The following is a 21,591-nucleotide window of genomic DNA, read 5'->3' on the forward strand; positions in this document are numbered from 1 at the left end:
GATGGGGAATTGAACTGGCGGCGACCCTTTGCTTTGCAGGCCACACCAGCCAGGGCCCCCTTGTGTCTTTAGGTCTCAGCGTCCCATCTTTGTTTCTCTAAAACCCCCTTAGATCACAGGCACCTGCTTTCCCTCATGGCCCTGGGCTGGCCTCATCATCTCACTCCCATGTGGCTCCCAGCCCTCCCCCCAGCTTTGGGCTTCCTCCCCATGCCCCAGCCACTCTGGTGCCAGGACCCCTCAGCCTCAGTGGTTTCCTCTGTGCAGTGGGTGGTGGACCCTGTCAGGCTGAGTCTTGGGGAAGAAGTGCAGGCCTGGGCACTGGGCATCTGTCTGTGTTCTCAAGGCCTTGTTTCCCCATCTATAACGTGAGGGGGGCGGGTGGTCCAGAAATGCCATCATATGTGCAGAGGGAACAGCAAAGATCAGTGTGAGGCATTCTTGACCCCGGAGTCCGGTTGAAAACGCTGGACTCAGGCTCTCCTGTCTCTGCCCTGAGGTCCAACCCCTGTCCTCTTAGTCATGTGTGCTCCTGGTCTGGCCTCCAGTGGCTCCAGGCTGCTCAGTCACCCTTTCCCGTCTAGAGAGAGGCAGCAGGCAGTGTCCAGGCCCAGGACTGGCTTTGTTATCTTCAGCTAATCTCAGCCTTTCTGGGCTGTACTTTCTCATTCTAGAGTGAAGGAGTTGAAAGTGTAGGATCTTTGATAGCCTTTGTGTCTCTCCTTCTCTTGGGGCCAAGGTGTATGTCTCCTTCCCTCTTCGTAACCCTGCCTTCTGCAAGGGCTTCCCGAACTAACCCCAGGCCCTTACTTATCCCACTAGAAAGCTAGGGCCAGGCATCCCTCCGGGCAGGCGCTCTGTCCCTCCCAGCGGGCCCCATGTTGCCCCCAGCAGACTGGAAGTTCCCCTAGGGCAGAGCCCATGCTTCCTCCCTGATTGCCCCATCGCAGGGCCCTGACGTGGTGGGCTACTGGCAGAGTCTGGTCAGAGCATGGCTGGGTGTAGCTGCAGCTCGACATCACAAGCTTTCTGCGATGTGAGGTGCCAACAGGTTTTCTTCAGCTGCCCTCTGTCCCTCTTCCGTGGCCCGTGTGTGGCTTTCCGCCGACTTACTGCCTTCCATGCCCGGGGCAGGGTGACTGGCCTCTTTTTCTCTTTAATAAATGACCCAGAGACCTTCTCACCTCAGGCCAAGGGAAAGCCAGGCTTGTGTCTGGGGTGCCTCAGAAGCTGCCCACAGTGGGCAGAGGAGGGCCTGAGGGGATGGATGGGAGAGGAGAGGGCGAAACAGGAACAGTGGTCAGCTGGTCAACAAGAGGAGAGGAGGCGGACAAAGTAAGCCGAACAGGACAAAACCTCCCCTGTGAGCCCTGCCAAGGGGAGGGGCCACTTATTAAAACTTACTGGGGCACAGCCAGGCCCCCTGGTGGGAGACATTGTGAGGGGCAGGGAGAGGAGCTGGGTGAAGGGCATCGGCCAGCAGGACCTCCAGCCAGGTCACCCTTCAGGTGGCTGTTGCCGTGGCTGACTCCTGATAAGGAGACCCTTCCCTGGGCCTTGGTTCCTGCCTCTGGCCCGCACTTGTCACTGCCCCATCCCAAAGTACCTTCTCTCCTCGGCCCCATCCTGGCCCCACCCATCCCTAGGGCCCGGGGCTGGTGGCTCTAGCTAATCCAGCCATGGTTTTCACTGGGCACCGCTCTACTACACCCAGAGGGGACAGTGGTCAAGGCACAAGTTTCCAGCTCTGCAACCTGGGAGCTTCCAGCTGGCAGGAAGTTTTCACATGTCCAGTGGGTGAGCCAGGCAGGGGAGGTCACAAGCAGAAAGGGTGTAGAAACGGGTGTGAGATCCATGGGGTAACGGGTGGGCCCCTCAAAAGCAGGAGGGGAGCTTGGAGCTCAGAGGCGGGACATCCAGGCAGCAGCGTCCCTGCTGCCTAATTTGAGACAGACTTATGGACTTCAGACGTAGGACGCAGCCAACAGTACAGTAGGGTGTGATATGTGCCATGTGGGGGCGGGGCTTTTCGTTTCCCACCTCATCCCTTCCAGCCCTGGGAGGATGAAGCCCCTGTGGGTCACACAGCCCACAGGGCCGGACACAGGGTCTCTGGTGGCGTGGGAAGGGGAGGTGGGTAGATGACAGGACGTGAGAGCCTCCCTCTTCTCCTAAAGGGCCCTGACGCCCCCTCTTCTCCTGGTCAGGGTGGCTCACGCTGGCCTGCAGGAGAGCCTTCCACTTCCTCGTTCTGCCATCTGGGAAGACCATTTGGGACCATCTCACTTCCCCATTTTTCTTGTCATCTACAAGTTAGGGAGAGACCTTGAGGGGTACCTCACATTCCAAGGACCTCCTGGGGTGTTGATGCCCAGCAGCTAAGCCCAGAAAGGGCCTTGTTCTCAATTCTGAACCAGGCGAGAGGGTCCCTGAGAGTCAGAGGGAATGGCAGTGATGACAATGACAATAATAACAGCTCCACGTACTAACTTGAGGGTGTCCCAGGCACCACTTTGTACTCCATGTCTTTATTCAGCAACAAACATTTATTGAGCACCTGCCATGTACCAGACATTGTCTGGGCACTGAGGCTGTAGCAGCAAACAAAACACAAAGCCCTGCCCTTGTGTCACTGACGAAGAAACTGAGGCTTAGAGGGACCAGGTGACCTGCCTCTGGTCTGTGTGGCTTGGGCTTCAAAGCTCAGATTCCTGGCTGCCAGGGTGTGTAGTTCAGAGGGGTGGGGAGCGCGGTGAGAACCGGGGGAAGGCAGGGAGGCTGTGCCCGACCAGCCCCTGACAACGCACCACACCTCCATCCGCCTGGGCTTGTCCTTCCAAAGGCAGCTGTGGCCACAGGGCATCCCCTGGGGAGAGCTATGTGTTGTTTAACTGGGGCTACTTTTTTGAGCTTTATGTAAATTATAAAGTAGTCAAAATTAGTGCTAATTTCCTTCTTGTGTCCTCTAGATTCTGACATGCTCTTGATCTCGTCTGCTCCACCTTCCACTTCACACTTACTGCTGTGGGTACCAGTCACTGAAGCAAAGTGGTTAGCAGATTGGGTGCATCTTTATTTTCATTTCAGATATTTCTTGAGCACCCATTATGTGCAGTGGAACAGTGCCGGGAAGGGGAGGTGGGACCAGAGGCGACTCTGACCCCATCCAGTAGGCATACACATGGCACCCAGCCACCCAAGCAGGTAGTCAATGTGCATGAGATGTCAGTGGCTGGCCTAGGGGCCCCAGGGTGGCTGCCATGTCTTAGAGAAGGACTCTGGTCGAAGGCAGAGTCCTCGGAGCCCTCAGGTGGGGCGGCTGCCCCAAAGTCCTGGGCTGGGGGTGGGGAGGAGGGCAGAGGAGCCTCCTGTTTGGGGGCAGAAGCAGGGGCTTCATAGAGGCTCTGTGTGTATGTTTTAAGATTTTATTTATGTTTAGAGAGGGGAAGGGAGGGAAAAAGAGAGGGAGAGAAACATTGATGTGCAAGAGATACATCAATTGGTTGCCTCTTGCATGCCACCAGCTGGGGACCTGGCCTGCATCCCAGGCATGTGTCCTGGCTAGGAATCGAACCAGCGACCTTTTGGTTTGCAGGCTGGCACTCAAACCACTGAGCAACACCAACCAGGGCTTTGTTTCTTTGTTTCTTTTTTAATCCTTACCCAAAGATATATATATATATATTAAAGATTTTATTTATTCATTTTTAGAGAGGGAAGGGAGGGAGATAGAGAGAGAAACATCAATGTGCAGTTGCTGGGGGTCATGGCCTGCAACCCAGGCATGTACCCTGACTGGGAATTGAACCTGCGACACTTTGGTTCGCAGCCCACGCTCAATCCACTGAGCTACACCAGCCAGGGCCGATATATTTTTTTAAATTGATTTTTGAGAGAGAGAGAGAGACTTCGATATGAGAGATTAGCACCAACCGAAATATCGATCAGTTGCTCCCTGCCCGTGCCCCACTGGGGAGTACAGGATGATGCCCCAACCATCTGAGCCACCCAGCCAGGGCCAGAGGGTATTCTTTAGAAGGGCAGGGACAGAGAAGCAGATTACTACTCTGCCTGCTTCTCTTCTCATCCTTCTGATTCTGCTTAAGTGTCCTCTCCCCTGAAAGGCCTTCCTGGGCCATCTTACCTGAACCAGGTCCTTCACTGTCCTCTCTCACCTCACCCCCCCCCCCCCAACCCCTTCACTATTTCCTTTGTAGCATTTCATGCTTCTTAATGAGTTTGTGTCTCGTGTTTATTTGTCCGTCTCCTCCTTCCCCAAACTGCCAGCACTCTGAGGGCAGAGACCTGCTGTTTTTATTCCTTCCTGCGTCCCCCAGCACCCGTGACATTGCAGGAGCGTACAGCATGTGTTGGCTGGCCGAGTGAGCACATGGGAGGCAGCTCAGGGGAGTGGGAAGAACGCAGAGCCGGAGTCCCAGCTCAAATTCTGGCTCTGTCTTTCCAGCTGTGTGACCCTGGCAAGTTACTGTCTCTGAGTTTGCTGTGACATATAGGTAATGATGCCACTGTCTTGGAGGGTCGTTGTGTGGGCTAAATGAGACAGTGTGTGAAAGTGTAACATGGCGGCTCGATACAAGGTGGTTGCTGCTAATGTTGTCACTGCTGTTGTTACTATATTTCTCATTCTGGGTTGAGAATATTTGCCTCGGGGGTTGTGGGGATGCTCACGTGGGAAGAAGGTATCAGTAGGTACCCGTCAGAGGGACATGTCCCCAGTGTGGCCCATGGACTGTGTGTTCCCACGGTGGCAACCCTCATGGCGTGTTCTCGTGCTGTCTCACAGGGTGTGAAGGCGGGGGGGCGAGAAGCCTCGGGGAGCGCGGACGGCAGACAAGGCTGGCTGGATCAAGAAGAGCAGCGGGGGCCTCCTGGGGCTCTGGAAAGACCGCTATCTGCTCCTCTGCCAGGCCCAGCTGCTAGTCTACGAGAATGAGGTGAGGCCCTGCCTGGCTCTGAGGCTGGACGTGCTGGGGCAGGGGGCAGAGCCAGGGCAGCCCACTCCAGCGGGGGAGGCCCTGAGCGGGGATGGGAAGATGCGGTCCGTATTTGCTATGCTGTGCAACCTTGGGGGAGCACCTGCCCTTCCCTGGGTCTCTGTGGCTTGGGCCACTGCCAGTAGGTGCTGGTCTAGGGCTCCCGGACGAGGGGCCCTTTGAAGTGTATGCACATAGGGTATGAGTCTTCTCAACTCCACACTGCAAGTCCCTGGCCCTGGACTAGGTTCCACGTGTCTAAATATTCCTGAAAAGTGAAGCTTCCTCCATTTATCAATGATAGTAAAAATAGTACTGCTGGTGTGTATGTATTATTGAGCTCTCGTATGATGCTCATGACAGTCCCATGCAGGTGGTTGTCATGTCCCATTCTACGGAGATGGACCCTGAGGCTGAGGATGGCCAGGTGGCTGTTTGGCACCTCAGTGAAGGAAGGAGCCAGGTCTAGAAGCAAACACAGTGCTCTTTCCCCCCTGCTGATGCCAGCAAGTAAATGCTACATCTCATTTTGGTGGACATCCTCTGAAATGTATTGAATATTCGCTGCCTTCAGAAGGCACCAGCTTAAACTGAGTCTTTCCTTGATGGCTCAGAGTCCCTTATAATCATACTATACTTTCGTCCCTTCTTTCTCCTTTAACATCAAGCGACCAGTTGCCACTTCCTCTGTCCTTGTCCTCTCACAGTGCTCACACCTTCCCACGTCAGGCTTGTGTCCCTTCTCATCGGAGCACACATGGAGTTTGAACCACGAGGGTGCTGAAGTTGTGTGCTGGGAGTTAACAAAGCCCCGGGTGAAGATCGAGGAGGAACGGTGGCTTTTACTCGTAAATGATGTCCGTGTTCCGGGGTGGAGGCTGTCAGAGGGCCCGTCCGCTAAAGATGGGCTCTCGCTGTGCGCGTTTGACAGATGGAGTGCATGGGGAAGAACTGGCCCGGCGGCAGGGAGGGCATCCTGCCCGTTGCTCATCAGCCTCTCTCAGCGTGCCTCAGGGTATCTTGGCAAGTTCATGACTGTCCCGGGCCAAGAGGGATGGAGCATCCAGATCTCTGACTAAAGGAGCTACCCTTGAGAAGCGCTTTGCCTTTGCTGCCTGAGCAAGGCCCAGGCTCATGGAGCTGGGGTGTCAGAAGCAGCTGGATGAATTGTGCAGACAGTCCCCTGGGGGTTCTACACCACTGCTCTCCCCAAGTGAGGGTGTGCTGTGGCATCTGCAGGGGGTGGTTATAAATAAAGGGTGTTGTCGGAGCATCCTCCAGTCCTAGCTGCCTGAGAGCTGAGTGACAGGTTCCCCAGCTGTCAGCCTGTCAGGCATTGCCAGACTTGTCCTGGGCTCCCTCCACATCTGGCCACAGCTGGGGAGGAAAAAGGATTTCACATCCCCTGAACATGAAACATCTAAATCACGCTTAAAGAAAATGACAAAAAACTCCACTATGAACAACCTCAATGCAGCTTCAAGAACTTAGCCCTCAGAGATGGGGAGTTTGGCCCAGGAGTAGGAATTGAGAAATGCTTATTAGTTCAATTCCTCTTTCTTGATGTGAGGAACTAGGCTAGTGGGAATGGTTCTTGGCTGTTTCTTTGCTGTCATTGAGGTTGACATTCCAAAAATGCTGCCCCCGCCCAGCGCCTGCTGGGTTATCCGATTCTCTGAGCTGCAGAAGGGCCAGATGATTCAGCGTTTTGGGTGGAGAGGAGACCCAGGTCAGGCAGCCCGTGGGGAGCTGGGTGGTGGAGAGGGACTGACTTTTGTTTGGGTGGGTAGTTGTCCAATCGGGGGAAGTATGTGCACACGGGGCAGGTGAGCTGAGCTCTCTGCAACCAGGGGTCCTTTCCAGGCAGCTCCCTTCCTCTGGGTGCCCAGTAGGTGGGGACTTCCTGGGGTCTCACTCTGTGTCAGGCATTCAGTCCCGAAACTGGTCCTGCACATGCCACTCTAGCGGGCTGTCCCTTTGCAGGGCGCTGTGGGGGACAGGAAGAGAAGAAGACGTGCAGCACAGGGTGGAGAGAGGTGGCCCAGCAGGGAGTTAGGGCTGTTCTTCCCTGCGGCAGGGTGACCCTAGCACCTCTTCTGGTGCCTGTACTTGGCAGGTGCACTGTGGATGGGGGACCTCAAAGGAGGGAGGGAGGGAGCGCCTGGCTTGGGCTCCTGGGGTGAGCAGTGGAGCTTCCTGGGCCAGGTGGACTATACTGTCCCTCGAGTAGAGTGGGGAAACGTGGGAGCTTTGGGGACCAGGAGTTAGAAATATGTGTAGAGGCACAAATGGGCAAGACACCTGATTGAATCTGGGCGGGGAGATCAGGCTGCCCTGGCCATCCATTCCCCTTTCCCTGAGGGGCTAGAAACCGGTGGTCAGCCAGTCGCTGTCGACCACAGCTGCACAGTCCCCTGCTTTGAAAATCCTTTGATGCCTGGGCTCCACCCGCCAGGGACCCCGATGTGATTGGTCTGGGGTGTTGCCTGGGCATTGGGATTTTTAAAGGTCCCAGTGCCACCAAGACTGAGAGTTTTGTATACACCAGAATTAGCGGGGGGGCTGTTAAAATTCAGATTTCCAGGCCCATTCCCCTAAGATTATGATTCAGTAGGAATGGAGCCTGAGAACTTGCATTTCTAGTAAGTTCTCAGGTTACGTTGCTGTTGCTGGACCAGGTTCCACACTTGGAGGATCCCTGGTGTGGAGCAACCCTGTTGCGAAGGCGCTGGCCCCGCCTCTGCCCCTGGCTGGGAGGAGCCCGCTGTGCTGGGAAGAGCTCTGTCCTGGGATTTGGATGCTGTGGGATGGGTTTGGCCCTGCCCCTTATGTTTGAGTCCGTGCCTCTAAGGCAAAACAGTTCACCTCCAAGCCTCATTCTCTTCCTGTATAAAATGAAGCAAATACTGAAACTCTAGGCTTTTAGGGCGATTGAGAAGCTCAGGAGAATCAGGGATGCAAAAATGCTAAGTGTCAGGGTTTTCACAGTTGTCTGTGAAAGTAGCACAGTTGTCTCTTGGTGTCCACTGCAGATCGGTTCCAGGACCCCTGTGGATTTCCAAATCCATGGATGCTCAAGGCCCTTATGTAGTGGCACACTGTCTGCATATAACCTACACACATCCTCTCATATACTTCAGATGCTCTCTAGCTTACTTACAATGCCTAACACAATATAAGTGCTATATAAATAGTTGTTTAGGAAATAATGGCAAGAAAAATGTCTGTACATGTTCAGTAAAGAAGCAACCACAGTAAACCAAACATGTATAGAGTACATGTCAGCAACAGTGTAACTTTTTTGTAATTTTGGTTAGAGGTTGGTTGAACCTGGATGTGGAACCCACGGATAGAGAGGGCCAAGTGTGCGTGCAGATTCCTGCAGGGAAATTGGGGCATTTCTTCTGTGAATATTTGAGTCACTGCACCCCAGATATTCCACCCAAAACCGCAGAGCACGGAAGGGGGTCCCTGGGTGGTGCCCTGGCTGGCTCCCTGTGCGATGTTCCACAGTACGAGCTTCCTTCACCTGCTGGCCAGTTTCCAGGGCAGTCCCCCTTGCCCCTGCCAACCCAGGGCCTGCTTCTGTTTCCCTGGAGTCTCCAGGGTGAGACTGTGCCACATCCAGGAAGTTGTTCCAACTCCGTGTTCCTGGAAGAGGAACCCACTGATCGTCACTGAGGGAGGAGCTTGTCCCAGGCCGCCCACTGGAAAGGCATCAGGTGCCAGGGCTGGCAGGCAGGAAGGGAGTCTAGCTAGTGTCCAGGGGTGGCCTAGAAGAGGCTGGCCACCGTCCTGGCCACTGGCCCTTCCACGGATGTGGCCTTGGGATGATACCCTGGGAGTGCGTGCCCTTAAAGGAGCCCTGGCGTTCTCGTGGTGCAGGCCGTGGAGAGGGCCTCCCTCCCCAAGCCAGGGGTGTGGAGACACGTGCCGGCGGAGAGTCAGCTCAGGGTCGCTGCGGCGAAGGCAGGCCGAGTGCGCCCTGTTCACACTTCCCTCTGTGGCTCTGCCCGGAAAGCCGTTTCCTTTTTTACCTTGTTTTGTGATGACTTGCTCCCTCTTCCAGGCTACCTTTTCCCCACATCTCTGCCTGGTCTCTGGGCCCGCTGGGGGCCCCCCAGGCACCCTTTTCCAAGCCTCCCGTTTCCTCCTGCAGCCTTGGGCACATTCGAGTCAGGCCTGCTCCCCACCTCCGGCTGAACCCTGCATCTCACATGCACATGAGCCTTGAGGGTGTCCCTCCTGCTGCACAGACTGCCGGGGTCTGAGTGCCTCATCTTGGTGATTGACTGGTAGCCCGAGGTCCAGTGACGCCCTCACCGAATGAGACCAGGGTCTGGGGTGGGGCCCAGCTGTTTGAGGGGCCGGGTGTCCAGCTCTCACATGTCATGTCCCTCCCCAGGACGAGCAGAAGTGTGTGGAGACAGTGGAGCTGGGCAGCTATGAGAAGTGCCAGGACCTTCGGGCCCTCCTCAAGCGGAAACACCGGTTCATCCTGCTGCGCTCCCCAGGGAACAAGGTAGGGCTGCGCCTGCTGTGGCCTGACCTTCCTCCAGGCCGGGGTCCAGGCCGGGGTCTGCTTGGGAAGATCACCCTTGGAGGCTCTGCAAGACAGGCTGGGCCCCTGGGTGCAGCCCGCACGTTCTCGGGAATGTGCCTGAGGCTCAGATCTGGGGCCCTCACAAGTTGGATCTTTCGCTCATTTTGTTTTGGAGTCTTCCCAGCCCCTGGTTGACAGGAGATGCACTCAGGGCTCTGCTGAGAGCTCTGTTTGCCTCTCTCGTTTTAGGAGGTGGGTCCCTTGGCCCTTTTCCACACCCTGGACACAGGAGGCCGGGGCTGAAGCAGGAAAGCTAGGGATGAGGCCTTCATCCCACCAGGCCTCTGACACTGAGATGCATGCAGCCTGGGCCTGTGGGGAAGGTGTGGCCTCCTGTTACCCCAGGCTTTCCTGGGTGGGCCCGCTGTCCTGGACTCTGCCCAGAGACATGCAGCCTTGAAGCTTTCCTCCCCTCGCACTTTCCTTTCTTGGCTAACGCCGGAGAAAGCCTCTTACTTGAGCAGTTCTTCCCCGGGACACGCTGTGTGTGCAGATGAAGTTTGCCGTCTGTACCACATGTCTCTGGCAGGGAGTCCGGGTGAGTGTTGACACATGGTGTAGTTTCACAGATGTCAGGAGGGAGTCGGATTTGAGGCACCTCTAGCCAGCTCTCACCCATCTGCAGCTAGGTCACGCCTCTCCCGACCTCTGCACATCATGTGGAGCCTCCCAGAGTGGGGCTGAGTCACGGAGGCGGGGGGTTGGGGAGCTGGCCTGGTCTGGGCCTGCTGGAGGCCATTCTGTTTCTTCCCCAGCCCTCAGGGCCAGAGGCCAGGTCCAGAGCATGCTGTTTTGTCACTGACGCTTTGTCCCGCTCTGCCCTGGGTGGGGGTAAAGAAGTAGCTGCGGGTCTCTGACCCAGGGACTGGGGGTGAGCCCCGGGCACGGGCAGGTTTATAGTGTCATGAGGAGTCATGGGGCTGGGCCCAGGTTTCACTTGACCTCTGCTGCTTAGGGCTCTTTGAAGAAGAGGAGAGCCCTATTTTAGTCACACCTGGGGCCCCTACCCTGCTCTGGGCCTGCTTTCTCTCTAGTGGGCGCTATATTTGTGTACGTGTGTTTGAGAGACGTGCGGAGTTCATTATGGGTGAAGGTGTGCACCTGTGTGTTTGGCGGGTGTGTGTTCACCTGGCCACACTCTGTGTGGGTCTTTGTGTGTCCCTTAGTGAGCTTGTGCGGGTGTGGAGCGGGGGGGGCCGTGTTCTGTCCTCTGCCAGTGCTGTCCTGTGGCCCTCCTCCTTTCTCCTGCTCTGAAATCAGCTTGTGGCAGGGTGGGTGGGTCAGGCCCACTGCAGGGTGCGCATCGCCTTCAGAGAGGCCTGTTTGTGCAGCTGCATTCCTACCTGCTTCAACCAGCACCCTCCCTTCCGCTCCCCAATTCTTCAGGGCTCGGGTTGGCTCTGGGTGACTCTGAGGACAGTGTGATCAGTCCGGCAGTGGGCTATGGAGCAACTGGTGGGGGCTGCAAAACATCAGGAGGACAGTGCGCCCCGATTCCAGCTCAAGGGCCCCCTGACCCTCACCACCCCAGGACCTCACAGAGAGCGTGGGAGTTCTCCAGAGGGCACACGGGGGACCGCCCAGAGCACCGCATCCCCCTCGTCCTCTCGCCCTCCTTTTCTGTCACCCTGGGTGTTCCCCGTCCTCAGTGAGGCTGCCCGCTGGCTGGGAGGTCACATGACCCCAGCTGTCTGGTCCTGAGGCGGCCTGTTTTTTCCTTCTAATCAAATAAACAAAGACTCCAGTGTCTTGCATGCTCCTCTTCCCCCTGCCTCCCCATCCCCACGCCCCTGCCATGAGGTCACAGGCAGATGCTGCCAGGAAGCAGGGTGGCCTCTGCTGGGCCTGGCTGCCCTGCTGGTCTCAGCCAGCTTGGCCCTTTCCTTTTCCCTGCCTCCTCTCCCCCTCCCACTTTTCCCCCTTCTGCCATTTTATACTCCCCCCCTTTTCCCCTTTCCCGGACCATGTTGGCCTATTCTGTGGCCAGACCTTTTTTTTTTTTTTGCCCCCTGGGCCTTCTTGGAAAGACTAGGGCAGAAACCTATGTAGCCTGTGGCTCTTCAGGACCTGAGGGTGGGGATGGGGCAGGAGGAGCAACTTCCTGGTGTCCTTCTCACCCCTGTGCTGCTCACCCTTGCGGGAGGCCTGGCTCATTCAGCCAGGATCACGAGGTTCCCGAGGGTGAGGCTGGGTCCCATTTAACCTTGTGTTCCCTCCCCTAGGGGAGCCCGTTGGCCCACACCCTAGCCCCCCAGCCCTCGGCCCACTGCAGGTGGGCTGGCTTATGGGGAAGGCTGCAGTGTGGGTTGGGTCCAGTGGTGCTGTACTTGTCCCATTGAAGCCCTGAGTGTGCAGGGCGCCTGCCACTGCAGGTAGATGAGACTGGAACTCAATGACCTTGACTCAGGCCAATGCCCTTTTCCTGCCCCACTGTTGCTGCATCTGTTATTGAGTTCAAGAACAGGCCTCTCCAGCTCTCTCAGATGTTAAGTTCTGCACTGGTTAGGGGCTCCACCAACTCGGGGCCTGTGAGCAGGAGCAGCAGCTGGGCTCAGAGGAGCTGGCCCTGGTCCACAGCCTCACAGCCCCGTCATGGGGTTGGGTGGGCCCTCGCAGAGCCCAAATGTGATGCAGTCCCTCCCTGAGCTCCCAGCAGCCCTGATGGCTGGGCTAAGGGGCAGTTGCCAAGGTGCCCTGGGGTTTCTGACTTAACTGCAGATCTGCTGCCAGGATCGAATTTACCCTGGTCATGCAAATGAGCACTTGGCTGTGCCTGGCCTGGGGAGGTGGGTGGGACCCGGGGCCCGTGTGAGGAGAAGCAGGAGGCAGCCAGGAGGAACTTATATAACTGGGATGCTGAGGGGCCAGGCGGACTTCGGTGTTACATAACTGGGAGAGTAGCGTGGCGGGAGGGAAGGCACTAACACCGGGGTGGGGGATGGGCAGGGTGGCGATACCGGACAAAGAACTAGGGCATCTTGAGGTCAGAGAGTGGGCAGCGGCCCAAAAACAGGGCATGGAAAGGACCCATGGGCTAGTTCATTCATTTGTCGGCACATTCATTCAGTCCCTATTTACTGAGTACCTCCTATGCACTGAGCCCTGGCCTTCGTCAGGTCAGATTCCCTCAGCAGTTTTTTGGATGAGGAAACTGGGGCTATTCTGTTCAGAAGGAAGGCCACGGTGATAATTTCTACCACTGAGCACTGTGCTCAACTCCAGATTTAACACTTTATTTTTATTCTTATTTATTGATTTATTGATTTTAGAGATAGAAATGAAGGGGGTGAGGAGAGAGTGATTTCTTGTTCTATCTATTTATGCATTCATTGGTCGATTCATATATGTGCCCTGACCAGGGATTGAACCCACAACCTTGGCCTATTGGGACAATGCTCCAACCAACTGAGCACCCGGCCAGGGTCCAGATTTAACACTTTAGATATGTCGTGACCTTCGAAAGCTCCGTGAGGCAGGTCATGGTGGTGGTCTCCTTTACAGATGAGGAAACTTAGGCTCAAAGTCAGCCAGCTGTAAGTGGTGGTCTGTCTAGCTTAGAGGCCCTCTTGCTATGTCCACCATGCAGAGTCGCCTCTCATTTGCATGGCCTCATCCTTCCGTCATTTCCTGTCTCACCTCGGGGTCTGGTAGGGAGGGAGCTCTGTGAGCTGCCCTCTGATTCTACCATAAGAGCTCAGCACTCCTGCCCGAGGAGGAAGGGGACCTGGGGTGGGGTGGCATGGGGTGCCAGGGGGTTACTTTAGGCCACGTTGGCCAAATCTCATCCCATCTCGTGAGCCTTGGTTTCCTCATTTGTGTAGTAAGGGAGCTGTAATTGACCTTCAATACCCTTTCTCTCTTATAGTCTACGATTCAAGACCAGAAAGGAGACCCTGGGACTTTTTCACTTGGGGCCAGGGCTGGGTGTGGGGCCCACTGGGGAGCTGATGGTGGTCCTGGTTCCAGTGGGCCTTCGCCAATAGACACACCTCATGCCTGTCACCTTAGTCCCAGGAGACTAGGACTACTCCTTCGGAGAAAATTGTAGCCCAGAGGTCAGGCGGCTGCTCTGGGTCAGGCTATCACATGGAACAAGACCATATCTGAGCTCTTTCCACAGAGCAAGGCTGATTCTAGTCTCAGTCTCTGGAGGCTGCATGCAGGGAGAGAGCCCCTTCCCTGCTGGGTCTGTCCCTCCCGTCCCCTGACGTCCCAGTGTCAGACCTGTCGGGGGGTCCTGTGCTTTGCTCCTTAGCCAGCTGTTCCATGACCAACTTTGGGATCTGGGACGGGAAGCTTCCTGAAGACCCCGAGTGTGATCCCAGTTAAACACCCGACATCTACCCCACCCGTATGCCCTGCAGGTCAGCGACATCAAATTCCAAGCACCCAGTGGGGAGGAGAAGGAATCCTGGATCAAAGCCCTCAATGAAGGAATCAGCCGAGGCAAGAACAAGGCTTTCGATGAGGTGCGATGAAGTTCTATGGACAGCTCCGTGTCCCCTTCCCCCCTGCGTGGGAGCTCAGAGAGGACCCGGACCCCATCCGGACCCCACCTCAGCCCGGACAGCCCCTGGTTATCATGTCATTGAAACCAACACGGGGCACCTGCTGTTGTTACTTCATTTAATCCTCACAACACCCCTCAAAGTAGGTGATAGCATTCCCACTTTACAGATGAAGAAACTGAGGTGTAAGAAAGCTAAGTGACATGTTTGAAATGCGAACATGGGTAAGTGGGGGGGTAGAGCTGAGCTGGCTGCAGCTGTGAGTGCTTCTGGCGTTAGCTGGCAGCGGCAGGTCGGCCTGGGCCGGAGAGGCCTGGGGGGTGAGCTGAGAGCCAGAGAGCCCCTTCTCAGTGTGGCCACGACGTCTAAGCCAGGCTGCCGCTGGCCCTGGGCCTGCCGCCTGTCTGCAGTGGCCACCCGTCCCCCTGTGCTGTAGTGGTGATTGTGGCAACAGTGACCACGGTCAGGCAAGGTGTCCCCTGGGGCCAGATCTCCTAGGGAGGATTATCCTTGACATCACGGATTTACAGCTATTTGGGCTGCGATGGACCTGGAGGTCCCAGAGGCGACCCTTGAACTCTGAGACCCAAGGGGAGCCCAGTCTTCCCAAGGCTCCTGAGTCCTGTCTTCTGTGACTGTGTCATGCTTAGTGCTTCACTCGCTGGGGAGAAATTCCCCTTTTCTGGGACAGGGGTGATGGGACATATTTTGGGTGTTGGAGGCCACAGGAACGTGGGCTGGGCCTTATCCCACAGTCTTGGTGGAGCTGGCCCACTCCTCCTCTGAGGAGCAGAGACAGTTGAAGCCCCAGGTGGCCTGAGCTCTGAGCCTGACCTGGGGGCTGCACAGTCTTAGCCCACCCCCGTCACAGAGGCAGGCTACTCCGGGGTCTGGAGTCTGGGTTTCCTTTGTGGATCTTACTCTGGGACTTCCTGGGCTACTCCACCCCTGTCCCTTACCCTCAGAGAGGAGATGCTGCCCTCTCGGTACTCTGACCAAAGGGCAGAGACCCTGTTCTCCTCGGGGCCTGGGAGAGTGGCTGGGGCCAGGCAAGGCCTGTTGTGGAAGCAGGCACCAGGGGATCGTGGGCTATCTTTCCCCCCTCCCCCAGCCAAGCCCCAAGGCAGTCTCAGGGCTACTTGTGCATTTGCAGTGGACTGAGGGGCGAGGGCTGACGGCCCACATTCAGGCAGGAAGATGGAAGCCAAGAGGGCAGCTGCAAAGAGGGGGATCCTCAAGCTTCAGAGATGACAAAGGCAGTGCAGAAATAGGGAGGCGAGCGGAGGTGGGGATGTGGGGAGACGCTTCAGAGACGGAGGCAGCAGTGGGGCTCTTGACCCTGTGAGTGAGGGCGCGGGCACAGACTCTGACTTCGAGTTAGTCCCTGGGCATTTCCTTCTCTCCCCAAGGCCTGGCAGGGTCTGACCTGCTTCCTTCTCCTCCCCAGGTAAAGGTGGACAAGAGCTGTGCCCTGGAACATGTGACTCGGGACCGAGTGCGTGGGGGACAGCGGCGCCGGCCACCTACGAGAATCCACCTGAAGGAGGTAAGACTTTGCCCCCAGCTTGGACAGGTGGGAGGTCAGCTGAGCCTCGGACTCCAGCTCTTTCGGATGGCTGCCGGGCCCAGGACTCCCCCTGTTCCCGAGGACTCCTGGAGCTGGGGCTTCCTAAGTGGTGTTCGGGGGCCTGCGGGAGGGAGGCACATGTGCCAGATGTGCTCAGGGCGTAGATGGGCCTGCTGGTTGGGTCCACACACTGGTCCCAGCCAGAGCTGGTGCCCGACACTGAGACCCCCGAGGCTAGCCCGTGCCTCACGGAGCTCAGCTTCCAGCTGGAGCAAAGACATGCTCCAGCCTGAGCTGTGTCTAATTTTTGTGCAGAGGGGAGGCTGAGGCAGGAGGGACCACAGAGGACGTATCGCCACTGGAGCTGACCCATGAAGGATGGGAAGGGTTTTAGGCGGCAGGTGTGGTGTGAGGGAGGAGCCGGAGGAGGGCATGATGTGAGCTGAAGCCGGGCAGGAGAGGGCATGGAGCACCCAGTCCCTTTGACTGGAGATCTGTAGGGGGTGGGGTTAGGGAACTGTGGAGACCTTGAAGGCAGGAACTGAGGACAGGATGGATAGGAGGGTATATCACAGAGGTCAGTTGGAAGCCCAGGGTAGGGTGGGTTGGGTTGAGGGAGGGAAAGGCAGGGGACCAGGAAGAAGGGGAACAGTTGAGTCTCCAGGCTTCCCAAGGGGTTGAAAAGGGAGGGGCCCATGGGAAAGAGACTAGAAAGCAAAAGCCCCTGGGCTGGCGATTGACTGGGGGACTGGGGGAGGCAAACTGTACAGAGGAGGGCTGTCAGAGTGCCCCCAGGTCTGGAGGCTGGGCAATCCGAGGCCCCGGACACAGGGAATTTGGGAGAAGGCGTGGCAAGGGGAGGGCTGAGTGCGGAGCCCCTTTCAGACCAGTGTTGCTGAGGATGGGGGTAGAGATCTTGGAGGTCGGGACAGAGCCCAGCCAGTGCTGCATTCGGGGGATGGGGCAGCAGGGAGCCCAGGAAGAGGAGGCCAGAGAGGTGAGTGTCCATCTGGGGAGAGAAGGGCACAGGACCCAGGGGTCATCAGCCAGGCGGGCAGCCACAAATCACATGGGGAGGCGGCAATGCAGGGTGTCCAACCTTTCAGCGTCTTGGGCTGCACATTGAATATATGAAAACTGATGAGCAAAAAAAGGTTTTAAGTAAATTTAGGATTTTGCGTTGGGCACTAGCCATCCTGGGCTACACGCGGCCCGCGGGTTGGACGCCCTGGTTTTTAGCACGTGTTCTCAGAGGAGTCGGCTTAGGGCTATCCTGGGGTTCAGAGCCGGGGGTGCTAGAGGGGGTGGCCATAGGAGGGACGAGGGAGAAGAGAAGGGGCCAAGGTCATCGGACAGTTTGTTTTTGAGGTGAGGCAGCCTGTTCGCGTCTGTCAGCTCGGGGAAGTGCGTGCAGAGGGACAAGTGAAATCACCAGTGAGGAAAGGAACTCAGGAGGGGGAGGTCCGGGAGGTGCCGGAGAGCCTGCCTCAGAGGGGAGACCCTTTGAATTCAGGGAGGGACTCTCGGCCCAGTGCTGAGCGTGTGTGCTGGCCAGATCACCTGTGTGCCTGTAAAAGGGAGCGAGGGTCTCAGCTGGGATACCCACCTTCTGAGGGACCTTGGGAGAGGCCTACTGCTCAGCCCTGCTCCAGGGCCTGAGGCTGCCTGAGAGGGTCCCCACGACCGTGTGCGGCTTCTGGGTGTCCCTGTGGATCCCTGGGGCCAGGTTGGTGGCAGCTGTCTGCTTGGTGCAGCTGTTCCCTGCTGGCAGTCAGCTACAGTCTGGGGCTGCCTGTGTCTGGGGCCACATCTGACTGTGTGAGGAAAGTGGGCACAGGCTGCTGAGCAGCTGGGCAGGCGAGGGCTGGGCGTGGGGCTGGTGGGCGGGCAGCGGGCTCCAGGGAGGGGAAGCAGAGGTGAGCGAGCACCAGATGGTTCTGGAGACCTCCACTGAGTCCTGGTCCCATGCCCACTGGCGATGGGAACCCAGACGGGTGGTTGCAGCAAAGCAACACTCTCAGGGCCGTATAGCCAGGAAGCATCAGAAACAGAGCTGGAACCATGTCCCCTACTGCCCAGGCCAGGACATCAGCCACTAAAAAGAATGAGCTCTTTCCCTGGCTGGAAGAAGCCAGGCTGGGGCACCGAGAGGGCGCCCTGGCTCCGCCTTCCTGGCCCGTGACTCTAAAATGGGGTTCTGTGGGAGAGAGGGGAGAGGATTCATTAGAGGCACCGGAGAGTGCGGGGCTGGGGACCTGGGCAGCTGGGACGAGAAGCTTTAGTACCCCTGTAGGTGGGCACATCAGACCCAAAGGCCAGTCACCTAAGATGGTGCCGTATGCTGCCCCTGACCAGGTAGCCAATGCAGCCTCTGACGGACTTACACGCTTGGACCTCGATGTTCTGGACAGCAGGCCACCGGCGTTCACTCCCAGCAACGACGTGAGTCCGGCCCAGCCCCGGGAGATACCCCGGCCCCCCCTGCCTCCTACCAAGCCTTCCCCAGTGCCCGAGATGGCCGTCCTTGGTGACAGATTGGAAACCCCTGTCGGGGAGAGAGCACCAACCCCTGTCTCAGCAAGCTCTGAGGCTCACCCTGAGGGCCAAGAGGACTCAGAGACCACAGTGGGGGAGGACAGTTTCCCTGAGCAGCTCCCCACCACGGTCCTGCCTGAGAAACTGAAGGTGAGCTGGGAGAACCCCAGCTCCGAGGAGCCCCCTGACCCCGAGAGTGCAGAACCACCCCTGGTGCCCCACTCTGAGACTTCTGAGGCTTCGACCAAGGAGGGTAGGAAGCCCCCTACGCCCCCACCCAAGATCTTATCGAAGAAACTGAGAGCCTCCATGATTGGGGTGGAGGCTTCGGGGCCGGCCCAGAGTCCGGAGGCCTCTGAGACCTTGGCCCCAGGCCCAGCACAGGTCTCGGTGAATGGAGTGGATGACGGGCCTGAGCCTGACGAGCCGTCCCAGGCCGAGGACACCCCAGGAACTCCCCCACAGAATGCAACGACGTCTACAGAACTGTTCCCCAAGGACCAGTCTCCTCCGTTCCATCCCCGCTGCTCCTCCATGGGGGACTTGCTTGGGGAAGGCCCCCAGCGTCCACGGCAGCCTAGAGGACGGCTGTACCGGGCCCAGCTGGAGGTGCAGGTGGCCTCTGAACAGACGGAGAAACTGATGAACAAGGTGCTGGCCAGTGAGCCGGCCCCGGTGAGCGCTGAGACGTTGCTCAGCCAGGCTGTGGAGCAGCTGAGGCAGGCCACCCAGGTCCTGCAGGACATGCGAGATCTGGGAGAGCTGAGCCATGCCCAGGAAGCACCTGGGCTACAAGAGAAGCGGAAGGAGCTGGTTACCCTCTACAGGAGAAGTGCACCCTAGGGCCTCCCAGGCCAGGGCATGGTCCCTCCTGGCTGGCCCTGTCTACCAAAGCCCAGCCCTGCTGAGAAATGTGCTTCTGCTCGGGCTGTTGAAGGGCTATCGGCCATGTCAGGGTTTGGCCAGGACCTCCGGAGGCTCCTGGTACCCTTCTGCCCTGCCTGGGCCAGTGGTGCCTGTGGTGCCAGGTGCCACCCAGGCTGCTGTCTGGCTGCCTGGCCTGGCCTCTGGGCTCTGGCTTGGGCTGGGAGCACACACTCAGGACTTCTGTGCTTGCGTGGTTGTTCTGAACAACTGACCCACGGCTGTGGCACAGCCCTGGGGGTTCTGGGGGCCGCATCATCTCTGCTTCTCTCCCCCAGTAGTTTACATTCCTGACTCCAGAGTAGAGCGCGGCTGAGCCCCCACAGCCTCTGTGTCCAGATGTCCCTCAGCAAAGAGCCTCGTGGCAAAGGTGGCTCCAGTTCGTAACCGACCCTCCCACCCACCTGTCCCCAGTAAGGGGACAAGTCTGGACCGACTTGTGTCCAGCTTTGCACATTCCTATAGAGGTGGACTCCGAAATGGCCTGCCGTCAACATCTGAAAATCCTGTATGTAATTCGTTATCAGTCAGCCTTCAGAAGAGAAGCCACCCCAACTTCTGTGCCTCCCCAGATGGAATTTGTGTCTGGGTCCCTAGTTCCTCCACAGCCCAAACAGGTCCAGTAGCGCAGTCCTTCCTTTTAATGCTGAGGGGCTGTGTTGGCACCTGGAACTGCATCCGTCTCCCCACTTCCCCACACACCACCCCTCTGGCTCAGGCCCTAGACAGACCGCTTCTCCCGAAGTTTCTGATGGAAGGAACGTTTTCTCCTGGCCCGTGCCGGCACCCCGGGCCTCCTGCTTGCCCCTCACCCCACCCTTCCCTATCACCCCCGGCTCCCAGAGCCCACCCTGTCTTTGTCCTGCTGCCACAGCCGGACTGAGGGCAGACCCTGGGGGCACGGAGGCCCAGAGGGCCGCAGCCACTCTCCCTGGCAGGAGTGGGAGCAGCTCGACAGGCTTGCTCAGGGGGTTTCTGCATGTGCACTTTCGTTTACTGAGGGAGGAGAGGGAGGGTCTGGCCTTTCTGCCTACTGACCTGCCCCCGCCCCCCATTGTGCCCGCGGCAGTCTGTACTGGGCGGATGTGGGTGTGAGCAGAAGCGCTGTGGCTCGTGAGCCCCCACAGATCTCCCCAAACCACACTCCTTGGATACACTAGGCTCTCATGCCACTGCCTGCCTGGCCCTCCATCTGTCTCCAGGACAAGAGCAAGAATGGCATCGAGTGCCTACAATCTTGTGGCCCCTGGGCTCTCGCTTTGGGGAACAGACCTCCTCTGAGGGCCGCTGGGGCTTGAGCCAAGTCGCCTGCTTTCAGGGACTAGAGCCTCCGTCTCTTCCTCTGATAAGTGACCAGGCTGAGGGTGTAGCTCCGGGGCAGCCTCAGTGGCCTAATGCCACTGGTCCTTGTGGGGTCTCCATGCCTGGGCAGCCTGGACCCCAAGGGGGAAGCCAGCTTCCAGAGGGCGGAGGGGACGAGGGTGGGGAATATGCAGGGGCTGCCTTGCCTGCCTCCTGGAGGATGGCATTCCACGTCTTCTGCTTATGAAGCGCCTTTCTTGATGTTTGGTAATAAATCCCTTTTTATGGAACCTTTCTGCTGTGATCCTCTTTGTTGGTCAGAGCCAGCTCCAGGGCTGACAGACATCAAGGAAGCAGGGGGTAGGCGGTGGATCAGTGGCCTCACCGGTCCTCCAAACCCTGTTCTAGGGCATCTTTCCCATAGGCTGGCTGGGGCCTCGCCCTCCCACAGTGCTCTGAGTGTGCTAAACGGCCGGGCCCTGGTTGCACCCACTCACACACGTTTATACAGGCTGGAGTTTGTCACAGCGAACAGTGCTCTTCAACTTTTTAAAAGTTTCATTTGGAAATAATTTCAAAGAGAAATGCAAGAATAAGAATGGCACAAAGAACACCCTTCTACTCTTTACCCAGATTGATCCACTGGTTTGTATTTTGAGCACTTTCTCTAACATACACGCAGCTTTTTTCTGAGTCATTGGAGAGTGAGCATGGTTCCTGGCCCCTGGGTTCTTCAGTATGTAGTTCCAGAGATAAGTGTACTCTCTTCTGTAACCGCAGTGCATTTATCAACTTCAGAAGATTCAACACTGCTAGAATCGTTATGTTTGTATTTGTCATTTGACCCAATAATATCCTTTGTACATGTTTCCTCTAGCGTGGGGTCGGATGCTGCACACATGTCTCTCGTCTCTAATCTGCAATGGTTCTGCGGTCTTTGTGTTCCGTGACATGGGTGTTTTTTAAGAATACAGGCCTCCCCTCCAACAATCCAACTCCCTTTTTAACAGAACATCCCTCACTTTGGGCTTGACTGAGGGCTCCTCATAATTAGGTTGAGGTTATGGAATCTCAGCCAGACAACTGCCCAGGTGCTACTAGGTCCTTCTCTGGACATCACATCTGGAGACAAGCATCCATCCACCCTCCCCACAGTGA

General features: G+C 57.3%; 1 protein-coding gene across 1 annotated transcript; it reads left to right on the forward strand.

Moving 5' to 3' along the window:
* Positions 1 to 4,811: 4,811 nt before the first annotated feature.
* On the forward strand, positions 4,812 to 19,558 carry PLEKHO2 (pleckstrin homology domain containing O2; the record flags this gene model as incomplete). Its single annotated transcript, XM_036009157.1, has 5 exons — positions 4,812 to 4,955; positions 9,400 to 9,516; positions 13,962 to 14,066; positions 15,553 to 15,651; positions 18,028 to 19,558. Coding segments are annotated over 5 exons (1,488 nt in total), but the record flags the coding sequence as incomplete, so codon positions are not given.
* Between the last annotated feature and the right edge of the window lie 2,033 nt (positions 19,559 to 21,591).

The sequence above is a fragment of the Phyllostomus discolor genome, chromosome 1, assembly GCF_004126475.2.
Source record: "Phyllostomus discolor isolate MPI-MPIP mPhyDis1 chromosome 1, mPhyDis1.pri.v3, whole genome shotgun sequence".
NCBI lineage: Eukaryota > Metazoa > Chordata > Mammalia > Chiroptera > Phyllostomidae > Phyllostomus > Phyllostomus discolor.